Below are 23,821 nucleotides of genomic sequence, written 5' to 3'. Positions count from 1 at the left end.
GTCAAAAGTTTGGACACACCTACTCATTCAAGAGTTTGCCTTTTTACTATTTTCTACATTGTAGAATAATAGTGAAGACATCAAAACTATGACACACATATGGAATCATGTAGAAACCAAAACAAGTGTTAAACACATGGTTTTAGGGGAGCTGGGAGTCTCCTATTGTATTGTGACACTTAAATGGTAAGGACCTTTCGGCCCTACCATGCAGTTCCACAATGTATTGTATACAGTTAAACAGTGGTGTACTTGTCTCCTCGGCTCCATCTCTCTACGCTGGGTGGCTGGTAGGTCTTGGTTCTCTGCATTTCCTCCTTCCAGTGGGGCGGGGTTTCGCTGCTTCCTTGTCCCTCCTCCTCCGAAGCCGAGTGCGACTTAGAGCACGTCGGGGTGTGGTACCTCTGCAGAGAGAACAGAACAGGAAACTAACCAGACTGACCTACAGCACACTGGTGTTCTGCACGTCACTTCCTCCCCTGATAGTCTCGTCCAGTTTCTACGCAGAGCTCCCAAAGGGCTGGTTACCTGATTTCCATGAAGTCAACATTGATTGGTTGCTTTAGTGGGGAATTAAAGACCACAGACAGAAAGATGTTTGCGTCTCTTCCATTAAAAAAAGATCTCTCAGGTCATTCAGCAACATCTTGTCGTCTCTGTACCGTTCATCTTATGTCCTTTGAACAGGTTATGCCTTTGTGCAGAGTCCTGATTCAGTCACATTGGGGCTTTAGAGAGACTTCAGACTGGAGAATGTATACTATTGGTAGCGTATGGTAGGAGTTATAATATGTACCATTGGTATCGTATGGTAGCGGCAGGGTAGCCTAGGGGCTTTAGAGAGACTTCAGACTGGAGAATGTATACTATTGGTATCGTATGGTAGGAGTTATAATATGTACCATTGGTATCGTATGGTAGGAGTTATAATATGTACCATTGGTATCGTATGGTAGGAGTTAAAATATGTACCATTGGTATCGTATGGTAGCGGCAGGGTAGCCTAGGGGCTTTAGAGAGACTTCAGACTGGAGAATGTATACCATTGGTATCGTATGGTAGGAGTTATAATATGTACCATTGGTATCGTATGGTAGGAGTTATAATATGTACCATTGGTATCGTATGGTAGGAGTTATAATATGTACCATTGGTATCGTATGGTAGGAGCTATAATATGTACCATTGGTATCGTATGGTATGAGTTATAATATGTACCATTGGTATCGTATGGCAGGAGTTATACTATGTACCATTGGTATCGTATGGTAGGAGTTATACTATGTACCATTGGTATTGTATGGTAGGAGTCATAATATGTACCATTGGTATCGTATGGTAGGAGTTATAATATGTACCATTGGTATCGTATGGTAGGAGTTATAATATGTACCATTGGTATCGTATGGTAGGAGTTATAATATGTACCATTGGTATCGTATGGTAGGAGTTATAATAGGATAATGTACCATTGGTATCGTATGGTAATAGGTATAATAGGATAATGTACCATTGGTATCGTATGGCAGGAGTTATAATATGTACCATTGGTATCGTATGGTAGGAGTTATAATATGTACCATTGGTATTGTATGGTAGGAGTTATAATATGTACCATTGGTATCGTATGGTAGGAGTTATAATATGTACCATTGGTATCGTATGGTAGGAGTTATAATAGGATAATGTACCATTGGTATCGTATGGTAGGAGTTATAATAGGATAATGTACCATTGGTATCGTATGGTAGGAGTTATAATATGTACCATTGGTATCGTATGGTAGGAGTTATAATAGGATAATGTACCATTGGTATCGTATGGTAGGAGTTATAATAGGATAATGTACCATTGGTATCGTATGGTAGGAGTTATAATATGTACCATTGGTATCGTATGGTAGGAGTTATAATATGTACCATTGGTATTGTATGGGGTGGCAGGGTAGCCTAGTGGTTAGAGCGTTGGACTAGTAACCGGAAGGTTGCAAGTTCAAACCCCCGAGCTGACAAATCTGTCGTTCTGCCCCTGAACAGGCAGTTAACCCACAGTTCCTAGGCCGTCATTGAAAATAAGAATTTGTTCTTAACTGACTTAACTAACTGCCTAGTTAAATAAAGGTCAAATAAAATAAAATGGTAGGAGTTATAATAGGATAATATACAATTATTATATCATAGTAGTTCTAATTGGATAATGTACCATTGGTATCATATTGTAGGAGTTATGATAGGATAATGTACAATTGGTATAGTATGGTAGTAGTTATAATATTATGTAACATTGGAATACATGTACCATTGGTGTAGTATGGTAGTAGTTATAATAGTATAATGTACCACTGGTGTAGTATGGTAGTAGTTATAATAGTATAATGTACCATTGTTATAGTATGGTAGTCGTTGTAATAGGAAAATGTACAATTGGTATTATATCGTGGTAGTTATAATAGGATAATGTGTCATTGTTATAGTATGGTAGCAGTTATAATAGGACAATGTACCATTGGTATGGTCGTCGTTATATATGTACCATGTGTATGGCAGTAGTTATAATATGTAGTATGGTAGTAGTTACATGTACCATTGGTATGGTAGTAGTTATACTATGTACCATTTGTGTAGTATGGTAGTAGTTATAGTAGGATAATGTACCATTGGTATAGTATGGTAGTAGTTATAATATGAAAATGTACCATTGGTATGGTAGTAGTTATAATGCTATGTACCATTGATATAGTTGTAATATTATGTACCAATGGTGCATCATTATAGTCGTTATAATATGATAATGTACCATTGTTATTATATAGTGGTAGTTATAATAGGATAATGTACCATTGTTCTAGTATGGTAGTAGTTATACTATTATGTTACATTGGCATAGTATGGTAGTAGTTATACTAGGATAATGTACCATTGTTATAGTATGGTAGTTGTTATAATATTATGTACAATTGGCATAGTATGGTAGTAGTTATACTAGGATAATGTACCATTGGTATAGTATGGTAGTAGTTATACTAGGATAATGTACCATTGTTATAGTATGGTAGTTGTTATAATATTATGTACCATTGGTATAGTACGGTATTAGGTATAACATGATAATGTACCATTGGTATAGTATGGTAGTAGTTATAATAGGATAATGTACCATTGGTATAGTATGGTAGTAGTTATAATAGGGTACCATTGGTATAGTATGGTAGTAGTTATAATAGGATAATGTACCATTGGTATAGTATGGTAATAGGTATAATAGGATAATGTACCATTGGTATAGTATGGTAATAGGTATAATAGGATAATGTACCATTGGTATAGTATGGTAATAGGTATAATAGGATAATGTACCATTGGTATAGTATGGTAGTAGTTATAATAGGGCACCATTGGTATAGTATGGTAGTAGTTATAATAGGATAATGTACCATTGGTATAGTATGTTAATAGGTATAATAGGATAATGTACCATTGGTATAGTATTGTAGTAGTTATAATAGGATAATGTACCATTGTCCCTCTGCCTTTGATCTTGCGTCCAGACTTGGTGACTGACTGCTTCAGGTCATTGGGAAGGGAGGAGACCTCTGACTTAGTTCTGGAAATAACATGAACACAATTATAGACAAACAAACTGGAAGCCATTTGGTTTTCAGTTTAGGTCATTTTGAGGCTTAAATGGCTGGGGGCAGTATCGAGTAGCTTGGATGAATAAGGTGCCCAGAGTAAACTGCCTGCTACTCAGTCCCAGTTGCAAATATATGCACATTATTAGTATATTTGGATAGAAAACACACTGAAGTTTCTAAAAATGTTTGAATGATGTCTGTGAGTAAAACAGAACTCATATGGCAGGCAAAAACCTGAGAAAAAATCCAACCAGGAAGTGGGAAATCTGAGGTTGGTCGTTTTTCAACTCATTCCCTATTGAAGATACTGTGGGATATTGGTCATGATGCACTTCCTAGGGCTTCCACTAGATGTCAACAGTCTTTAGAAACTTGTTTGAGGCTTCTACTGTAAAGGAGGGGCTCATAAGGGCTCTTTGAGTCAGTGATCTGGCAGAGTGCCACAAGCTCGTGACGCTCGTTCAGATGAGGTAGCTCGCGTTCCATTGCTTTTCTACAGACAAAGGAATTCTCCGGTTGGAACATTATTGAAGATTTATGTTAAAAACATCCTAAAGATTGATTCTATACATCGTTTGACATGTTTCTATGGACTGTAATGGAACTTTGACATTTTGTCTGCTCCTAGTGAACGCGCTTCGTAACTTTGAATCCACATAAATTATGGATATTATCGAACAAATCAAACATTTATTGTGGAACTGGGATTCCTGGGAGTGCATTCTGATGAAGATCATCAAAGGTAAGGGAATATTTATAATGTTATTTCTGTTGACTGCACAATATGCGCTGGATCTGTTTGGCTCGTTGGGTCTCTGAGCGCCGTACTCAGATTATTGCATGGTTTGCTTTTTCCGTAAAGCTTTTTTGAAATCTGACATAGCGGTTGCATTAAGGAGAAGTGTATCTAAAGTTCCATGCATAACACTTGCATTTTCATCAACATTTATTATGAGAATTTCTGTAAATTGATGTGGTTCTGCAAAATCACCAGATGTTTTTGGAACTACTGAACATAACACGCCAATGTAAACTCTTTTTATAAAAATACACTGCTCAAAAAAATAAAGGGAACACTAAAATAACACATCCTAGATCTGAATGAATGAAATATTCTTATTAAATACTTTTTTCTTTACATAGTTGAATGTGCTGACAACAAAATTACACAAAAATTATCAATGGAAATCAAATTTATCAACCCAAAATCAAAACTCAAAATCAAAGTGGAAAGCCACACTCCAGGCTGATCCAACTTTGATGTAATGTCCTTAAAACAATTCAAAATGAGGCTCAGTAGTGTGTGTGGCCTCCACGTGCCTGTATGACCTCCCTACAATGCCTGGGCATGCTTCTGATGAGGTTGCGGATGGTCTCCTGAGGGATCTCCTCCCAGACCTGGACTAAAGCATCCGCCAACTCCTGGACAGTCTGTGGTGCAACGTGGCGTTGGTGGATGGAGCGAGACATGATGTCCCAGATGTGCTCAATTGGATTCAGGTCTGGGGAGCGGGCGGGCCAGTCCATAGCATCAATGCCTTCCTCTTGCAGGAACTGCTGACACACTCCAGCCACATGAGGTCTAGCATAGTCTTGCATTTGGAGGAACCAAGGGCCAACCGCACCAGCATATGGTCTCACAAGGGGTCTGAGGATCTCATCTCGGTACCTAATGGCAGTCAGGCTACCTCTGGTGAGCACATGGAGGGCTGTGCGGCACCCCAAAGAAATGCCACCCCACACCATGACTGACCCACCGCCAAACCGGTCATGCTGGAGGATGTTGCAGGCAGCAGAACGTTTTTCCACGGCGTCTCCAGACTCTGTCATGTCTGTCACGTGCTCATTGTGAACCTGCTTTCATCTGTGAAGAGCACAGGGCGCCAGTGGTGAATTTGCCAATCTTGGTGTTTTCTGGCAAATGCCAAACGTCCTGCACGGTGTTGGGCTGTAAGCACAACCCCCACCTGTGGACGTCGGGCCCTCATACCACCCTCATGGAGTCTGTTTCTGACCGTTTGAGCAGACACATGCACATTTGTGGCCTGCTGGAGGTCATTTTGCAGGGCTCTGGCAGTGCTCCTCCTGCTCCTCCTTGCACAAAGGCGGAGGTAGCGGTCCTGCTGCTGGGTTGTTGCTCTCCTACGGCCTCCTCCATGTCTCCTGATGTACTGGCCTGTCTCCTGGTAGCGTCTCCATGCTCTGGACACTACGCTGACAGACACAGCAAACCTTCAAGCCACAGCTCGCATCGATGTACCAACCTGGATGAGCTGCACTACCTGAGCCACTTGTGTGGGTTGTAGACTCCGCCTCATGCTTCCACTAGAGCGAAAGCACCGCCAGCATTCAAAAGTGACCAAAACATCAGCCAGGAAGCATGAGAAGGCAGGAACTGAGAAGTGAGAAGAACTCTCAGCCAGGAACTGAGAAGTGGTCTGTGGTCCCCACCTGCAGAACCACTCCTTTATTAGGGGTGTCTTGCTAATTGCCTATAATTTCCACCTGTTGTCTATTCCATTTGCACAACAGCATGTGACATTTATTGTCAATCAGTGTTGCTTCCTAAGTGGACAGTTTGATTTCACAGAAGTGTGATTGACTTGGAGTTACATTGTGTTGTTTAAGTGTTCCCTTTATTTTTTTGAGCAGTGTATAAACTTTATCGAACAAAACATACATGTTTTGTGTAAGATGAAGTCCTATGAGTGTCATCTGATGAAGATCATCAAAGGTTAGTGATTAATTCTCTCTCTATTTCTGATTTTTGTGACTCCTCTCTTTGGCTGGAAAAATGGCTGTGTTTTTCTGTGACTTGGCTCTGACCTAACACAATCGTTTGTGGTGCTTTCGACGTAAAGTCTATTTGAAATCGGACACTGTGGTGGGATTAACAAGAAGTGTATCTTTAAAATGTTGTGAAATACTTTTATGTTTGAGGAATTTTAATTATGGGATTTCTGTTGTTTTGAATTTGGCGCCCTGCACTTTCACTGGCTGTTGTCATATCTATCTTGTTAGCGGGATCTCAGCCTTAAGAAGTTAAAAAAGTTAATTAATGCCCCTTTTCAATGACAGGCATTTTTCAATTAACATTCCAGGTCAAGTGGTCAATTCTTGAGTTAAATTAGGTAACTACTGTATTAAACAAGATTATACTGAGCCTGAATTGGCCCAGGACTAGATTGATCCTAGATTAGATAAATCCGGGACTACATTGACCCTCTAGGGATGCAACACATGGTAGGATCAGAATCAAGAGACTGGCGTGTCTGGTTGGTCCTCCTGACCTGGCTGGTTAACAGGTTTAGTAACAGAGAGAGGGTTAGTATCAGAGATAGACTGACGTGTCTGGATGGTCCTTGTGACCCAGCTGGTTAACAGGGTTAGTAACAGAGAGAGGGTTAGTATCAGAGATAGACTCACGTGTCTGGTTGGTCCTCCTGACCCGGCTGGTCTCTCCTCAATAGGAAGCGGTTCTCAGGAACAGGAGGGATCTCCTCTGGACGAACTACTGGTTTCTCTCTCTTCAAACCACTCTGCTCCTTCCCTCCACCCTCCTCCTCCACAGCTACCGCCACCATCCCTCCATCCACAGGGCTGTGAGAAAATTATTGAGTGAGCAGCAACAAAAAACATACCAATTAAAAAAACATCACAACCGTGGAATGTAAACAGATTTGACACCTCAAATGTGCAGGACAGTTGCACATCATAATAAGCCCGAAATATCTTGTGAATAATTTAGCCGTATTGGTGTGAGGTAGTCCACAGTGAACCTCACCCCTTTAGACCAGGCTCCACCCTGTCAGTGTGACCCTCTCTCTTCACCTCCCTCTCTCTCCTCCTCTTCTTGGAGCGTTTGCTCTTGGAGTGTCTCTTTCGCCTGTGATGGTGGTGCTTCTCCTCAGATTCACTCCCAGACTCCAGAGAGGAGAACTGAGAGGAGCCAGGAGAACTGAGGGAGGAGTCTGCAGAATGCGACCGCCGCTTCCTCTTTCCTTCCAGAACTACAGAACACAGAGAGAGAGAGAGAGAGAGAGCGAGAGAGAGACAGAGAGACACACACACACACAGACAGAAACAGATAGAGTGAGTGAGAGAGACACACAGAGACAGAAACAGACAGAGTGAGTGAGAGACACAGCGAGAGAGAGAAACACAAACACACAGCGAGAGAGACAGACAGAGACACAGAACGAGAGATACAGCGAGAGAGAGACAGGTTCCAGAGTTCCAAATTGAGCAGCAGTTGCTGAAAAAAACGAGCTCCTATGGTTTTTTAGATTTAAGTACATTAGTGTGTGATGGGGGGGAGACAAAACAAGCAACAAAGATAAGCTTTTGAAGAAGTTACTATTTTTATAAAATTGTACAGTTATCTTAGCTAGCTGGATTGTTTACCAGTTGGTAAGCAGTTGATGGGACTCTCCTAAAATAAGCTAGGTAGCTAACTAATAGAAAGACAAAAGAACAGAAGACAAAGGACATTAAAGACACTAGAGACAGTAATACAAGAAACAATGCTGTTTTGGAAAAGGTAGGCTTCTATTGCAGCATTGTAGCCAACATCACCAGCGTTGCTATGGAAATTGTTTACCCACCAGACATCCAGACAGAGAAAGATAAGAAACGTTTCAAAGGATTGATGGGACAGAACCATGAATGTCTGTTTGCAGAGCTTACCAGTTACAAAACAAGAACCAATGGAATATTTAATAACAAACGAGGGCACGTATGAAGAAGGGTAATTTGCATCAGCCAAGGCTGTCAGATCAGCATTTTTGAAGAAGCTGACCAGAGCAACAGGTGTCAAGCTGTCAACTTCTACAATAATGGAATTGTATTGATACAAGGCAATGATTCAAGCCTCATGGCTTTTGAGAATATGTTTGCTACCCTAAAAGTAGAAGCTGAACTCATCTCAGAAGCTGAGGAAAAAGTAGAGGGAGATGACGTAGAAAAGCAGGCCCCAACAGCCTCTGTGACCCAGCAAGAAGCCCTCTACCTACCTCACCTGTAGCAGACAGAGCCAAGAACATGCCTAAAACACCAAGAACACCAGCTATGCAATGTTTCCACAACACCTTCTCTCTAGTCGAAGCAGAGGTCATAGAACTCAGAGAGAACAAGCTTCAAGAGGACACTGTCCAGAAACTAAAAGAAGAGATGAAACAGTTCAGGGAGGTGAGTGGAGCAAGAGCAGAGAGAGAGGTACATTGACACCTTCAATCAGCAGCTAGTCATTATGTTCTCTGCATCTAGAGAACATGTCCACAAACTTGGTACAACACAGGTAGAACCTGAGACCAGAGACCAGCACAACCAGCATAGCCACCACACAGCCTGATGACACTGCACCAGCCTCCCAGTCTGCCACAGCCCAGGTCAACCAACCAGCCTCCCAGTCTGTCACAGCCCAGGTCAACCAACCAGCCTCCCAGTCTGCTCCAGCCCAGGTCAACGGAGCACAGACTTACCAAGCTAGATCCACCTCAGGACAGCTCCACAAGGCCCGGCCCATCACACCACAGCTCTCCTAGACCCATCACACCACAGCTCTCCTAGACCCATCACACCACAGCTCTCCTAGACCCATCACACCACAGCTCTACAAGACCCATCACACCACAGCTCTCCTAGACCCATCACACCACAGCTCTACTAGACCCATCACAGCACAGCTCTACTAGACCCCATCACGACACAGCTCTACTAGACCCATCACAGCTCTACGAGACCCCATCACGACATAGCTCTACTAGACCCATCACAGCTCTACGAGACCCCATCACGACACAGCTCTACTAGACCCATCACAAAACAGTTCTACTAGACCACATCACAGCTCTACGAGACCCCATCACGACACAGCTCTACTTAATTGCCTACAGTCTGTAAGCTGTTAGTGTCTTAACGACCGTTCCACAGGTGCACATTCATTAATTGTTTATGGTTCATTGAACAAGCATGGGAAACAGTGTTTAAACCCTTTGCAATGAAGATCTGTGAAGTTATTTAGATTTTTATGAATTATCTTGAAAGACAGGGTCCTGAAAAAGGGACGTTTCTTTTTTTGCTGAGTTTAGTTGCGGAGAGTCCCTGTAATCCTAGATTCAGATCATTCTGGCGAGAAAAAACATCACCCAGACAGACCAGTCGTGTGAGAAACTCGTCATCAGTCAAACGGTCAGACAAGTGAAAAGGATGGCCAGTAAAGAACGTTAAGCTCGTCTCTCAATTCAAAAACACATGTCAATACTTTGCCCCTTGATAACCAGCGCACTTCTGTACGTTGTGAAAGTGTTACATGGTCGCTGCGCATATTATTGCATAGTGCAGAAAATACACGAGAGTTCAGGGGCCTTGCTTTAACAAAGTTAACCATTTTCACGGTACTGTCCAAAACGTCTTTCAAGCTGTCAGGCATTCCCTTGGCAGCAAGAGCCTCTCGGTGGATGCTGCAGTGTACCCAAGTCGTGTCGGGAGCAACTGCTTGCACACGTATTACTACTCCACTATGTCTCCCTGTCATGGCTTTTGCACCATCAGTACAGATAACAACACATCTTGACCACCAAAGTCCATTTGATGTCACAAAGCTGTCCAGTACTTTAAAAAGATCCTCTCCTGTTGTCCTGGTTTCTAGTGGTTTGCAGAAGAGGCTGTCTTCCTTAATTTACCCCCCATAAACGTAACAGACATACACAGTCAGAAGTTTACATACACCTTAGCCAAATACATTTAAACTCAGTTATTCACAATTCCTGACATTTAATCCTAGTAAAAATTCCCTGTCTTTGTTCAGTTAGGATCACCACTTTATTTTAAGAATCTGAAACGTCAGAATATTAGTTGAGAGAATGATTTATTTCAGCTTTTATTTATTCCATCACATTCTCAGTGGGTCAAAAGTCTACATACACTCAATTAGTATTTGGTAGCATTGCCTTTAAATTGTTTAACTTGGATCAAATGTGTCGGGTAGCCTCCCTCAAGCTTCCCACAATAATTTGGGTGAATTTACCCCCATTCCTCCTGACAGAGCTGGTGTAACAGTCAGGTTTGTAGGCCTCCTTGCTCGCACACTCCTTTTCAGTTCTGCCTACACATTTTCTATAGGATTGAGGTCAGGGCTTAGTGATGGCCACTCCAATACCGTAACTTTGTTGTCCTTAAGCCACTTTGCCACAACTTTGGAAGTATGCTTGGGGTCATTGTCCATTTGGAAAACCCATTTGCGACCAAGCTTTAACTCCCTAACTGATGTCTTGAGATGTTGCTTCAATATATCCACATAAATGTTCCATCCTCATGATGCCATCTATTTTGTGAAGTGCACCAGTCTCTCCTGCAGCAAAGCACCCCCACAACATGATGCTACATGTTCTTAGGCTTGCAAGCCTCCTCCTTTTTCCTCAAAACATAACGATGGTCATTATGGCCAAACACTTCTATTTTTGTACACTTCCTATTGACTCAAATTATGTCAATTAGCCTATCAGACACTTCTAATGCAATGACATCATTTTCTGGAATTTTCCAAGCTGTTTAAAGGCGCAGTCAACGTAGTGTATGTCAACTTCTGACCCTCTGGAATTGTGATACAGTGAATTCTAAGTTAAATAATCTGTCTGTAAACAATTGTTGATAAAATTACTTGTTAACAAGAAATTTGTGGAGGGGTTGAAAAACGAGTTAATGACTCCAACTCTAAGTGTATGTAAACTTCCAACCTCAACTGTACCACTTAATCCATAGTGAAAGACAAGACACTTCCATCAATGCAATAATTTAAAATTCCCAATATACAGTGCCTTGCGAAAGTATTCGGCCCCCTTGAACTTTGCGACCTTTTGCCACATTTCAGGCTTCAAACATAAAGATATAAAACTGTAGTTTTCTGTGAAGAATCAACAACAAGTGTGACACAATCATGAAGTGGAACGACATTTATTGGATATTTCAAACTTTTTTAACAAATCAAAAACTGAAAAATTGGACGTGCAAAATTATTCAGCCCCTTTACTTTCAGTGCAGCAAACTCTCTCCAGAAGTTCAGTGAGGATCTCTGAATGATCCAATGTTGACCTAAATGACTAATGATGATAAATACAATCCACCTGTGTGTAATCAAGTCTCCGTATAAATGCACCTGCACTGTGATAGTCTCAGAGGTCCGTTAAAAGCGCAGAGAGCATCATGAAGAACAAGGAACACACCAGGCAGGTCCAAGATACTGTTGTGAAGAAGTTTAAAGCCAGATTTGGATACAAAAAGATTTCCCAAGCTTTAAACATCCCAAGGAGCACTGTGCAAGCGATAATATTGAAATGGAAGGAGTATCAGACCACTGCAAATCTACCAAGACCTGGCCGTCCCTCTAAACTTTCAGCTCATACAAGGAGAAGACTGATCAGAGATGCAGCCAAGAGGGCCATGATCACTCTGGATGAACTGCAGAGATCTACAGCTGAGGTGGGAGACTCTGTCCATAGGACAACAATCAGTCGTATATTGCACAAATCTGGCCTTTATGGAAGAGTGGCAAGAAGAAAGCCATTTCTTAAAGATATCCATAAAAAGTGTTGTTTAAAGTTTGCCACAAGACACCTGGGAGACACACCAAACATGTGGAAGAAGGTGCTCTGGTCAGATGAAACCAAAATTGAACTTTTTGGCAACAATGCAAAACGTTATGTTTGGCGTAAAAGCAACACAGCTGAACACACCATCCCCACTGTCAAACATGGTGGTGGCAGCATCATGGTTTGGGCCTGCTTTTCTTCAGCAGGGACAGGGAAGATGGTTAAAATTGATGGGAAGATGGATGGAGCCAAATACAGGACCATTCTGGAAGAAAACCTGATGGAGTCTGCAAAAGACCTGAGACTGGGATGGAGATTTGTCTTCCAACAAGACAATGATCCAAAACATAAAGCAAAATCTACAATGGAATGGTTCAAAAATAAACATATCCAGGTGTTAGAATGGCCAAGTCAAAGTCCAGACCTGAATCCAATCGAGAATCTGTGGAAAGAACTGAAAACTGCTGTTCACAAATGCTCTCCATTCAACCTCACCGAGCTCGAGCTGTTTTGCAAGGAGGAATGGGAAAAAAATTCAGTCTCTCGATGTGCAAAACTGATAGACATACCCCAAGCGACTTACAGCTTTAATCGCAGCAAAAGGTGGCGCTACAAAGTATTAACTTAAGGGGGCTGAATAATTTTGCACGCCCAATTTTTCAGTTTTTGATTTGTTAAAAAAAGTTTGAAATATCCAATAAATGTCGTTCCACTTCATGATTGTGTCACACTTGTTGTTGATTCTTCACAAAAAAATACAGTTTTATATCTTTATGTTTGAAGCCTGAAATGTGGCAAAAGGTCGCAAAGTTCAAGGGGGCCGAATACTTTCGCAAGGCACTGTATATTGTTTTAAATATATAAAATACAGTGCCTTTGGAAAGTCCTTCTTTGGACACTGTGTTAACAACCCTCCAGGCAAGCTTCAATGCCATACAACTCTCCTTCCGTGGCCTCCAATTGCTTTTTAAATACAAGTAAAACTAAATGCATGTTCTTCAACCGATCGCTGCCTGCACCTGCCCGCCTGTCCAACATCACTACTCTGGACGGCTCTGACTTGGAATACGTGGACAACTACAAATACTTAGGTGTCTGGTTAGACTGTAAACTCTCCTTCCAGACCCACATCAAACATCTCCAATCCAAAGTTAAATCTAGAATTGGCTTCCTATTTCGCAACAAAGCATCCTTCACTCATGCTGCCAAACATACCCTTATAAAACTGACCATCCTACCAATCCTCGACTTCGGCGATGTCATTTACAAAATAGCCTCCAATACCCTACTCAACAAATTGGATGCAGTCTATCACAGTGCAATCCGTTTTGTCACCAAAGCCCCATATACTACCCACCATTGCGACCTGTACACTCTCGTTGGCTGGCCCTCGCTTCATACTCGTCGCCAAACCCACTGGCTCCAGGTCATCTACAAGACCCTGCTAGGTAAAGTCCCCCCTTATCTCAGCTCGCTGGTCACCATAGCATCACCCACCTGTAGCACGTGCTCCAGCAGGTATATCTCTCTGGTCACCCCCAAAACCAATTCTTTCTTTGGCCGCCTCTCCTTCCAGTTCTCTGCTGCCAATGACTGGAACGAACTACAAAAATCTCTGAAACTGGAAACACTTATCTCCCTCACTAGCTTTAAGCACCAACTGTCAGAGCAGCTCACAGATTACTGCACCTGTACATAGCCCACCTATAATTTAGCCCAAACAACTACCTCTTTCCCTACTGTATGTATTTTACTTATTTATTTATTTTGCTCCTTTGCACCCCATTATTTTTATTTCTACTTTTGCACATTCTTCCACTGCAAATCTACCATTCCAGTGTTTTACTTGCTATATTGTATTTACTTTGCCACCATGGCTTTTTTTTGCCTTTACCTCCCTTCTCACCTCATTTGCTCACATCATATATAGACTTGTTTATACTGTATTATTGACTGTATGTTTGTTTTACTCCATGTGTAACTCTGTGTCGTTGTATGTGTCGAACTGCTTTGCTTTATCTTGGCCAGGTCGCAATTGTAAATGAGAACTTGTTCTCAACTTGCCTACCTGGTTAAATAAAGGTGAAATAAAATAAAATAAGTATTCAGACCCTTTGACTTTTTTTCACATATTGTTAGGTTACAGCCTTATTCTAAAATTAACTTAATTGTTGTTTTTCTCATCAATCTACACACAATGCCCCAGAATGGCAAAGCAAAAACAGGTTTAATTTTTTTGATTATGTAAAAAAAACTGAAATACCACATTTACATAAGTATTCTGACCATTTACTCAGTGCTTTGTTGAGTAAATGCAGAGTCAACTGTGGGAACTTGTATAGACAGGTGTGTGCCTTTCCAAATCAGATGGACTCCAATCAAATTGTACAAACATCTCAAAGATCAATGGAAATAGGATGCACCAGAGCTCAATTTCGAGTCTCATAGCAAAGGGTCAGAATACTTATGTATACGTTATTTCTGTTTTTATTTCTAAAAATCCGTTTTCGCTTTGTCATTATGAGGTATTGTGTAGATTGAGGAAATCCCTTTTAGAATAAGGCTGTAACTAACAAAATGTGGAAAAAGTCGGTCTGAATACTTTCCAAAGGTACTGTTTCTTTATAATTTCCCCCTACCATCCCTCCCCTAATTGGAGTGAACTAGTGAACACTACCACTTAGGCTTCTACTTCCATTTTATGGACACTATTTTACAATATATATATTTTGTTTGTTTTTAGTCCCATCCTTCAGCCCCACTCAGCCCCTCCCATTATCTCTGAACACCATCCAGTCCCATCCTTCAGCTCCACTCAACCCCTCCCATTATCTCTGAACACCATCCAGTCCCATCCTTCAGCTCCACTCAACCCCTCCCATTATCTCTGAACACCATCCAGTCCCATCCTTCAGCCCCACTCAGCCCCTCCCATTATCTCTGAACACCATCCAGTCCCATCCTTCAGCTACCCTCAACCCATCCCATTATCTCTGAACACCATCCAGTCCCATCCTTCAGCTACCCTCAACCCCTCCCATTATCTCTGAACACCATCCAGTCCCATCCTTCAGCTACCCTCAACCCCTCCCATTATCTCTGAACACCATCCAGTCCCATCCTTCAGCTACCCTCAACCCCTCCCATTATCTCTGAACACCATCCAGTCCCATCCTTCAGCTACCCTCAACCCCTCCCATTATCTCTGAACACCATCCAGTCCCATCCTTCAGTTACCCTCAACCCCTCCCATTATCTCTGAACACCATCCAGTCCCATCCTTCAGCTACCCTCAACCCCTCCCATTATCTCTGAACACCATCCAGTCCCATCCTTCAGCTACCCTCAACCCCTCCCATTATCTCTGAACACCATCCAGTTTTGATTTCTATTTGCCATAGATTTTTTCAACTGTGCTGTGATGCTTCACAAAAGTTATGAGTAATATGTTTATGTTTGGAACATCGAATTGCAATAAAACCACAGTATCAAGTCGCAATACATATCGGATCGGCACTAAAGTGTCCTGTCCTTCTGGCCGCCCTGTCCGTCTGATAACAGAAGGACAGCTGTCAACTCCACAGCGATCACATCACTGAGCCTGACTGAATGGAGAGCAGGTTACCGCCCACCCAGCACCAACAGCCTGTTAGAAACACCACCAGCATCAAAATGTGATCCTCTTATGAGCTGTAAAATATGACCCAGATTCACTGAGACAACGAGCAGCACAGCCTCTGTATGAGCTGTAAAATATGACTCAGATTCACTGAGACAACGAGCAGCACAGCCTCTGTATGAGCTGTAAAATATTACCCAGATTCACTGAGACATTGAGCAGCACAGCACTACCCTACGACCCCTTGTCAAAAGTAGTGCGATATAAAGGGAACAGAGAAAAAAGGCGGCTCTCTACTCAGAGGTTTGAACAACAACAATAATGCTGTATTTGGAATCTGGGATTAACATCTGAAAGTCCTTGCAGCTATTTGCCTGACCATGGCCATCTATATATCCTGAGTAGCATTAGACCTTAAAATTATTGGAATGTCTCCTTCATAGGGATGTGGTTTTATGTCACTTTATGTCTCTTGAACACTTGGTATGTATAATAACAACCTAGTTAAATAGGTACGTAGAATAACAGCAGGTTTTCAACTACCAGTCTGGAAGGCCCAAAAAATTCTCAAAGACTTCAGTCACCAAAGTCATAACCTTTTCTCTCTGCTATCGCACGGCAAGCGGTACCGGAGCGTCAAGTCCAGGTCCAAAAGGCTCTTTAACAGCTTCTACCCCCAAACCATAAAACTGCTGGACAACTAATCAAATGGCTACCTGGACTATTTACATTGACACCCCCCCCCCCCCCCCTCCATTTTGTTTTACACTGCTGCTACTCAGTGTTTATTATCTATGCATAGTCCCTTTACCCACCCCTACCTACACATACATATTACCTCGACTAACCTGTACCCCACACATTGACGCAGTACCGGTACCCCCTGTATATAGCCTCGGTATTGTTATTTTATTGTGTTACTAAATAAACTAAAGTATAAAATGAAAAGTAACTATTTTCTTAACTCTATTTTTGAGCTGCACTGTTGGTTAGGAGCTCGTAAGTAAGCATTTCATGGGAAGGTCTACACTTGTTGTATTCGGCTCATCTGACAAATACAATTTGATTTATGAACAAAAGGTTTTCAACATAACCCAGGGAGAATCAGGAATGTCTAGGCCCTTTTTTTCAATCTTTACTAACGACATGCCACTCTATGAACGCAGATGACAACACTATACACGTCAGCTACTACAGCAACTGAAATGACTGCAACCCTTAACAAAGAGCTGCAGTTAGTTTAAGAATGGGTGGCAAGGAATAAGTTAGTCTTAAATATATCAACAATTTAAACCATTGTATTTGGGACAAATCATGCACTAAACCTCAGATAAATCTTGTAAAAGATAATGTGGAAATGAGGTGACTAAATTACTTGGAGTAACCCTGGATGGTAAACTATCATGGTCAAAACATATTGATACAACAGAGGCTAAAATGTGGAGAAGTCTGCCTATAATAAAGTGCTGCTCTCCCTTCTTAACAACACTATCAACAAGGCAGGTCCTACAGGCCCTAGTTTCTATCTTCTTAACAACACTTAACAACACCCTAGTTTTGTCGCACCTTGACTACTGTTCAGTCGTGTGGTCAGGTGCCACAAAAAAGGACTTAGGAAAATTGCAATTGGCTCAAAACAGGGCAGCACGGCTGGCCTTGGATGTACAGAGAGGTAATATTAATAATATGCTTGTCAATATATCCTGGCTCAAAGTGGAGTAGAGATGGACTTCATCACTACTTTTATTTATGAGAGGTATTGACATGTTGAATGCACCAAGCTGTCTGTCCAAACGACTGGCACACAGCTCAGACACCCATGCATACCCCACAAGACATGCCACCAGAGGTCTCTTTACAGTCCCCAAGTCCAGAACAGACTATGGGAGGTGCACAGTACTACATAGAGCCATGACTACATGGAACTCTATTCCACATCAAGCAAATGATAACGCACTAGAATCAGATTTTAAAAAACAGCGGGGACTGTAAAGCAACACAAACACAGACACATGCATACACACACACGATAACATACGTTGAGCCAGTAACCAAAAGGTTGCTGGATCAAATCCCAGAGCTGACAAGGTAAACATCTCCTGTTCTGCCCATGAACAAGGCAGTTAACCCACTGTTCCCCGGTAGGCCGTCATTGTAAAAATATTTTTTTCTTAACTGACTTGCATAGTTTAAAAAAAAAGTTAAATACACACGAATGCATGGATTTTGTGTTGTAGATATGTGATAGTAGAGTTGGGGCCTGAGTGCACACAGTGTGTTGTGAATTCTGTAATGAATATATTGTTTTTAAAATTGTATAACTGCCTTCATGTTGCTGGACTCTAGGAAGAGTAGCTGCTGCCTTGGCAGGAACGAATGGGGATCCATAATAAACCCCAGGAAGAGTAGCTGCTGCCTTGGCAGGAACGAATGGGGATCCATAATAAACCCCAGGAAGAGTAGCTGCTGCCTTGGCAGGAACTAATGGGGATCCATATTAAACCCCAGAAAGAGAGGCTTCTGTCTTGGCAGGAACTAATGGGGATCCATTATAAATCCCAGGAAGAGTAGCTGCTGCCTTGACAGGAACTAATGGGGATCCATTATAAATCCCAGGAAGAGTAGCTGCTGCCTTGACAGGAACTAATGGGGATCCATAATAAACCCCAGAAAGAGTAGCTGCTGCCTTGACAGGAACTAAATGGGGATCCATTATAAATCCTAGGAAGAGTAGCTGCTGCCTTGACAGGAACTAATGGGGATCCATAATAAACCCCAGGAAGAGTAGCTGCTGCCTTGGCAGGAACTAATGGGGATCCATAATAAAACCCAGGAAGAGTAGCTGCTGCCTTGGCAGGAACTAATGGGGATCCATTATAAATCCCAGGAAGAGTAGCTGCTGCCTTGGCAGGAACTAATGGGGATCCATAATAAACCCCAGGAAGAGTAGCTTCTGCCTTGGCAGGAACTAATGGGGATCCATTATAAACCCCAGAAAGAGTAGCTGCTGCCTTGGCAGGAACTAATGGGGATCCATTATAAATCCCAGGAAGAGTAGCTGCTGCCTTGGCAGGAACTAATGGGGATCCATAATAAAACCCAGGAAGAGTAGCTTCTGCCTTGGCAGGAACTAATGGGGATCCATTATAAATCCCAGGAAGAGTAGCTGCTGCCTTGGCAGGAACTAATGGGGATCCATAATAAAACCCAGGAAGAGTAGCTGCTGCCTTGGCAGGAACTAATGGGGATCCACAATAAATACAATACAAACTACCAGTCTAGTTAAATAGCTACAGGATAACACAAGAGTGAATGACAGATAAGTCACTCCATGGAGGGAGGGAGGGACTAGGCAGTGTGGTCCCTACCATCGTTGGCTGACTTAGTGATGAGCTGACCACAGTCCATAACCCTAACATCAGCGTACGGCCTGCTGGCTCCGTCCGTCTTCAGACCCTCAATCCTCTTGATCACCTCAAAGCCTGAGATGACCAAGCCAAACACCACATGGACCCTGCAGGGAGGAGAAAGGGTCAGAGAGGGGTGGAGAGGTTAGGGACCACAGTACCACAGCGAGGTTAGACACTGACAATAATACAACAGGGAGAGGTTAGGGCCAACCAAGATAGTTGTATTGATTAATTTTATGTGCCAAGTAAACCTTCTCTGGAGCTGCAAGGTAGTGAGACAAGACATACCCATCGAGATGAGGTGCTGTCTTGGTGGTTCTGTTCGAGGAATCCAACCAGGGTTACAGTCCAGTATGGCCCGGGCAGAGTTATGGAACACAGCGAGAAAGGAGGGAGAGAATGAGAGGACAGGTCACGGCAACCAAAACACAGGCAGAAACCTTGGCCATTATTACATAGCATTTATTTGCAACATGTCTTTGAATTTATTTATTTTTAAGTAAAAAAATGTAATGACCAAGTATACTGGGCTTAAAGGAAGAGCTATAGTTGAAGTATTCTGCTATCAGGTGAGGACAGGTGTGTGTTGAGGTATTCTGTAATGAGGTGAGGACAGGTGTGTGTGTGTGTGTGTGTGTGTGTGTGTTTGTGTGTGTTGAGGTATTCTGCTATCAGGTGAGGACAGGTGTGTGTGTGTTGAGGTATTCTGTAATGAGGTGAGGACAGGTGTGTTGAGGTATTCTGCTATCAGGTGAGGACAGGTGTGTGTGTGTTGAGGTATTCTGTTATGAGGTGAGGACAGGTGTGTGTGTGTTGAGGTATTCTGTAATGAGGTGAGGACTGGTGTGTGTGTGTTGAGGTATTCTGTAATGAGGTGAGGACTGGTGTGTGTGTGTTGAGGTATTCTGTAATGAGGTGAGGACTGGTGTGTGTTGAGGTATTCTGTTATGAGGTGAGGACTGGTGTGTGTTGAGGTATTCTGTAATGAGGTGAGGACAGGTGTGTGTTGAGGTATTCTGTTATGAGGTGAGGACTGGTGTGTGTGTGTTGAGGTATTCTGTAATGAGGTGAGGACTGGTGTGTGTGTGTTGAGGTATTCTGTAATGAGGTGAGGACAGGTGTGTGTTGAGGTATTCTGTTATGAGGTGAGGACTGGTGTGTGTGTGTTGAGGTATTCTGTAATGAGGTGAGGACTGGTGTGTGTTGAGGTATTCTGTTATGAGGTGAGGACTGGTGTGTGTTGAGGTATTCTGTAATGAGGTGAGGACTGGTGTGTGTTGAGGTATTCTGTAATGAGGAGAGGACAGGTGTGTGTTGAGGTATTCTGTAATGAGGAGAGGACTGGTGTGTGTTGAGGTATTCTGTTATGAGGTGAGGACTGGTGTGTGTTGAGGTATTCTGTAATGAGGTGAGGACTGGTGTGTGTGTGTGTGTGTGTGTTGAGGTATTCTGTAATGAGGTGAGGACTGGTGTGTGTGTGTGTGTGTTGAGGTATTTTGTAATGAGGTGAGGACTGGTGTGTGTGTGTTGAGGTATTTTGTAATGAGGTGAGGACTGGTGTGTGTGTGTTGAGGTATTCTGTTATGAGGTGAGGACGGGTATGTGTTGAGGTATTTTATAATGAGGTGAGGACAGGTGTTGAGGTATTCTGTAATGAGGTGAGGACTGGTGTGTGTTGAGGTATTCTGTAATGAGGTGAGGACTGGTGTGTGTGTGTTGAGGTATTATGTTATGAGGTGAGGACAGGTGTGTGTGTGTTGAGGCATTCTGTAATGAGGTGAGGACAGGTGTGTGTGTTGAGGTATTTTGTAATGAGGTGAGGACTGGTGTGTGTGTGTTGAGGTATTCTGTTATGAGGTGAGGACAGGTATGTGTTGAGGTATTTTATAATGAGGTGAGGACAGGTGTTGAGGTATTCTGTAATGAGGTGAGGACTTGTGTGTGTTGAGGTATTCTGCTATCAGGTGAGGACAGGTGTGTGTTGAGGTATTCTGTAATGAGGTGAGGACTGGTGTGTGTGTGTGTGTTGAGGTATTCTGTAATGAGGTGAGGACAGGTGTGTGTTGAGGTATTCTGTTATGAGGTGAGGACAGGTGTGTGTTGAGGTATTCTGTAATGAGGTGAGGACTGGTGTGTTTTGAGGTATTCTGTTATGAGGTGAGGACAGGTGTGTGTTGAGGTATTCTGTAATGAGGTGAGGACTGGTGTTTTGAGGTATTCTGCTATCAGGTGAGGACTGGTGTGTGTTGAGGTATTCTGTAATGAGGTGAGGACTGGTGTTTTGAGGTATTCTGCTATCAGGTGAGGACTGGTGTTGAGGTATTCTGGAGCCATGAACAACAGAACCTTTTGTGACAACACAGTCATTGTCATGCTATACCATCATGGCGAAATGTCAAATGACTCACTGTGCTCAATGTCAGAAGTAGACAATACATGTTCACACTACAATAATATATAATCTAGATGGATGTTCAAATGACTGCTGGCTCTGTTGTGTTGCTGCCCTGGTGCAGTAGAAAAGAGGCTGTGTTCATAGTGTACATTAAGTTACGGCCCTAGAAAATCCCTTTAATTTCTTGGCCTGATTCCATCTAGTTTTTCTCCAAATTCTGTTTCTTTGTTTAGTTTTTCCAGGTTTCCATTTTTCCGAAATGGTTCAGGTTTTCGCTCTCAAAATCACACTTTTTAGAATAGAAAAACAACCAAATTTGATGTTTTAAGTCCACAACCATGCTTAAACCACATCAGGAGACCCCTTTTGAGATCTGGGAAAAATTCTTTAACTCAACTGCGCACCAGCCAGAGACCGAATTTGCAAAACAAAACGGCCACTGGATTGAGGCAAATAATCATGATATTCTGCAAAGTAGTAGGTTACATTGTAATTAACATTCAATTGAGAAGTCATTACATTAGCATCATCGCTAACAGCTACTACAAAAAGTGGTAGACAAACGCGCACACAGACATTCCCGTGCTGTTGACTCTTCATGTTTTACGATAATATGGGGAAAATAAATTACTTTTCTAATAAATGCAATACATTTAGTTGATGCATTTTTTAAATATTGTTGAATTCCATTTTAATTGTCTGGATTCCGTGATTGCATCCGCATTCTCCGCAGCATGGATTTTATAGGGCCCTACTAAGTTTAAAACAGACTAGTGAATGAGAGATAAAGACAGACAGACAGGAGAAGAGAGAAGAGAGAGAAACAGAAACAGCCCCGGAGACATATTACCTTGGAAGAGCACGATGACTTTCTGCAAATTTTACACAAAAATGGCAAGAGAAACATCGTAACTTATTTGTGGAAAAAAATAAGGAATCCATGTTTGTTTATTTCTGTGCATTAAAGCACATCGACTGACTGAAGGGGAGAAGGGTTGCAAAATTCAGACAAAATGATGCTATTTTGTAGTGCTTAGATTTGAAAACACAAATAGACAGGCCTCTATTCTGCAGTGCTTAGCCCTGACATAACACAAATAGACAGGCCTCTATTCTGCAGTGCTTAGCCCTAATATAATACATACAAGTTGAAGTCGGAAGTTTACAAACACTTAGGTTGGAGTCATTAAAAAACTCATTTTTCAACCAATCCACAAATTTCTTGTTAACAAAATATATAGTTTAGCCAAGTCGGTTAGGAGATCTACCGTGTGCATGACACAAGTAATTTTTCCAACAATTGTTTACAGGGAGATTATTTCACTTATAATTCACTGTATCACAATTCCAGTGGGTCAGAAGTTTACATACACTAAGTTGACTGTGCCATTAAACAGCTTGGAAAATTCAAGAAAATTATGTCATGGCTTTAGAAGCTTCTGGTAGGCTAATTGACATCATTTGAGTCAATTGGAGGTGAACCTGTAGATGTATTTCAAGGCCTACCTTCAATCTCAGAAAATCAAAAGAAATCAGCCAAGACCTCTGAAAAAATTGTATACCTCCACAAGTCTGGAAATTGCTCCCAAGGATGAATCAAACACCTGACGGTACCACGTTCATCTGTACAAACAATAGCACGCAAGTATAAACTACATGGGACCACGCAGCCGTCATACCGCTCAGGAAGGAGACGCGTTCTGTCTCCTATACTTTGGTGCGAACAGTGCAAATCAATCCCAGAACAGCAAAGGACCTTGTGAAGATGCTGGAGGAAACGGGTACAAAAGTATAAAGAGTCCTATATCGACATAATCTGAAAGACCGCTCAGCAAGGAAGAAGCTACTGCTCCAAAACTGGCATAAAAAAGCCAGACTACGGTTTGCAACTGCACATGGGGACAAAGATTGTACTTTTTGGAGAAATGTCCTCTGGTCTGATGAAACAAAAATAGAACTGTTTGGCCATAATGACCATTGTTATGTTTAGAGGAAAAGGGGGGAGGCTTGCAAGCCAAAGAACATCATCCCAACAGTGAAGCACGGGGGTGGCAGCATCATGGGCGGCAGGGTAGCCTAGTGGTTAGAGCGTTCGAATCCCCAAGCTGACAAGGTACAAATCTGTCGTTCTGCCCCTGAACAGGCAGTTAACCCACTGTTCCTAGGCCGTCATTG

The 23,821-nt window shown here is 42.2% G+C and overlaps 1 protein-coding gene and 1 long non-coding RNA gene across 7 annotated transcripts in view; one reads left to right on the top strand and one right to left on the bottom strand.

Annotated features, from left to right (window-relative positions):
* nktr (natural killer cell triggering receptor) overlaps positions 1–23,821 on the bottom strand; it is a 90,256-nt gene that overhangs the window by 17,261 nt on the left and 49,174 nt on the right. For all 4 annotated transcript variants that reach the window (XM_036934654.1, XM_036934656.1, XM_036934655.1 and 1 more), the window contains 6 exons: positions 19,540–19,569; positions 19,210–19,355; positions 7,419–7,644; positions 7,061–7,234; positions 3,516–3,603; positions 253–404 (listed from right to left, as the gene is read on the bottom strand). In XM_036934654.1, coding sequence (XP_036790549.1) covers positions 253–404; positions 3,516–3,603; positions 7,061–7,234; positions 7,419–7,644; positions 19,210–19,355; positions 19,540–19,569 — 816 coding nt within the window. The remainder of the gene's footprint in view (positions 1–252; positions 405–3,515; positions 3,604–7,060; positions 7,235–7,418; positions 7,645–19,209; positions 19,356–19,539; positions 19,570–23,821) is intronic.
* On the top strand, positions 19,578–22,049 carry LOC118937289. 3 transcript variants are annotated; one of them, XR_005034532.1, is made up of 3 exons: positions 19,578–20,527; positions 20,559–20,673; positions 20,887–22,049. It is a non-coding gene; the product is annotated as an uncharacterized LOC118937289 (long non-coding RNA). The 3 variants fall into 3 exon arrangements; XR_005034530.1 differs by having other exon boundaries at positions 19,579–20,125; positions 20,397–20,673; XR_005034531.1 differs by having other exon boundaries at positions 19,579–20,673; positions 20,887–21,319; positions 21,394–22,049.

This window comes from Oncorhynchus mykiss, chromosome 11, assembly GCF_013265735.2.
Source record: "Oncorhynchus mykiss isolate Arlee chromosome 11, USDA_OmykA_1.1, whole genome shotgun sequence".
Classification (NCBI taxonomy): domain Eukaryota; kingdom Metazoa; phylum Chordata; class Actinopteri; order Salmoniformes; family Salmonidae; genus Oncorhynchus; species Oncorhynchus mykiss.
This window is presented reverse-complemented; position numbering and strand designations above follow the sequence as displayed.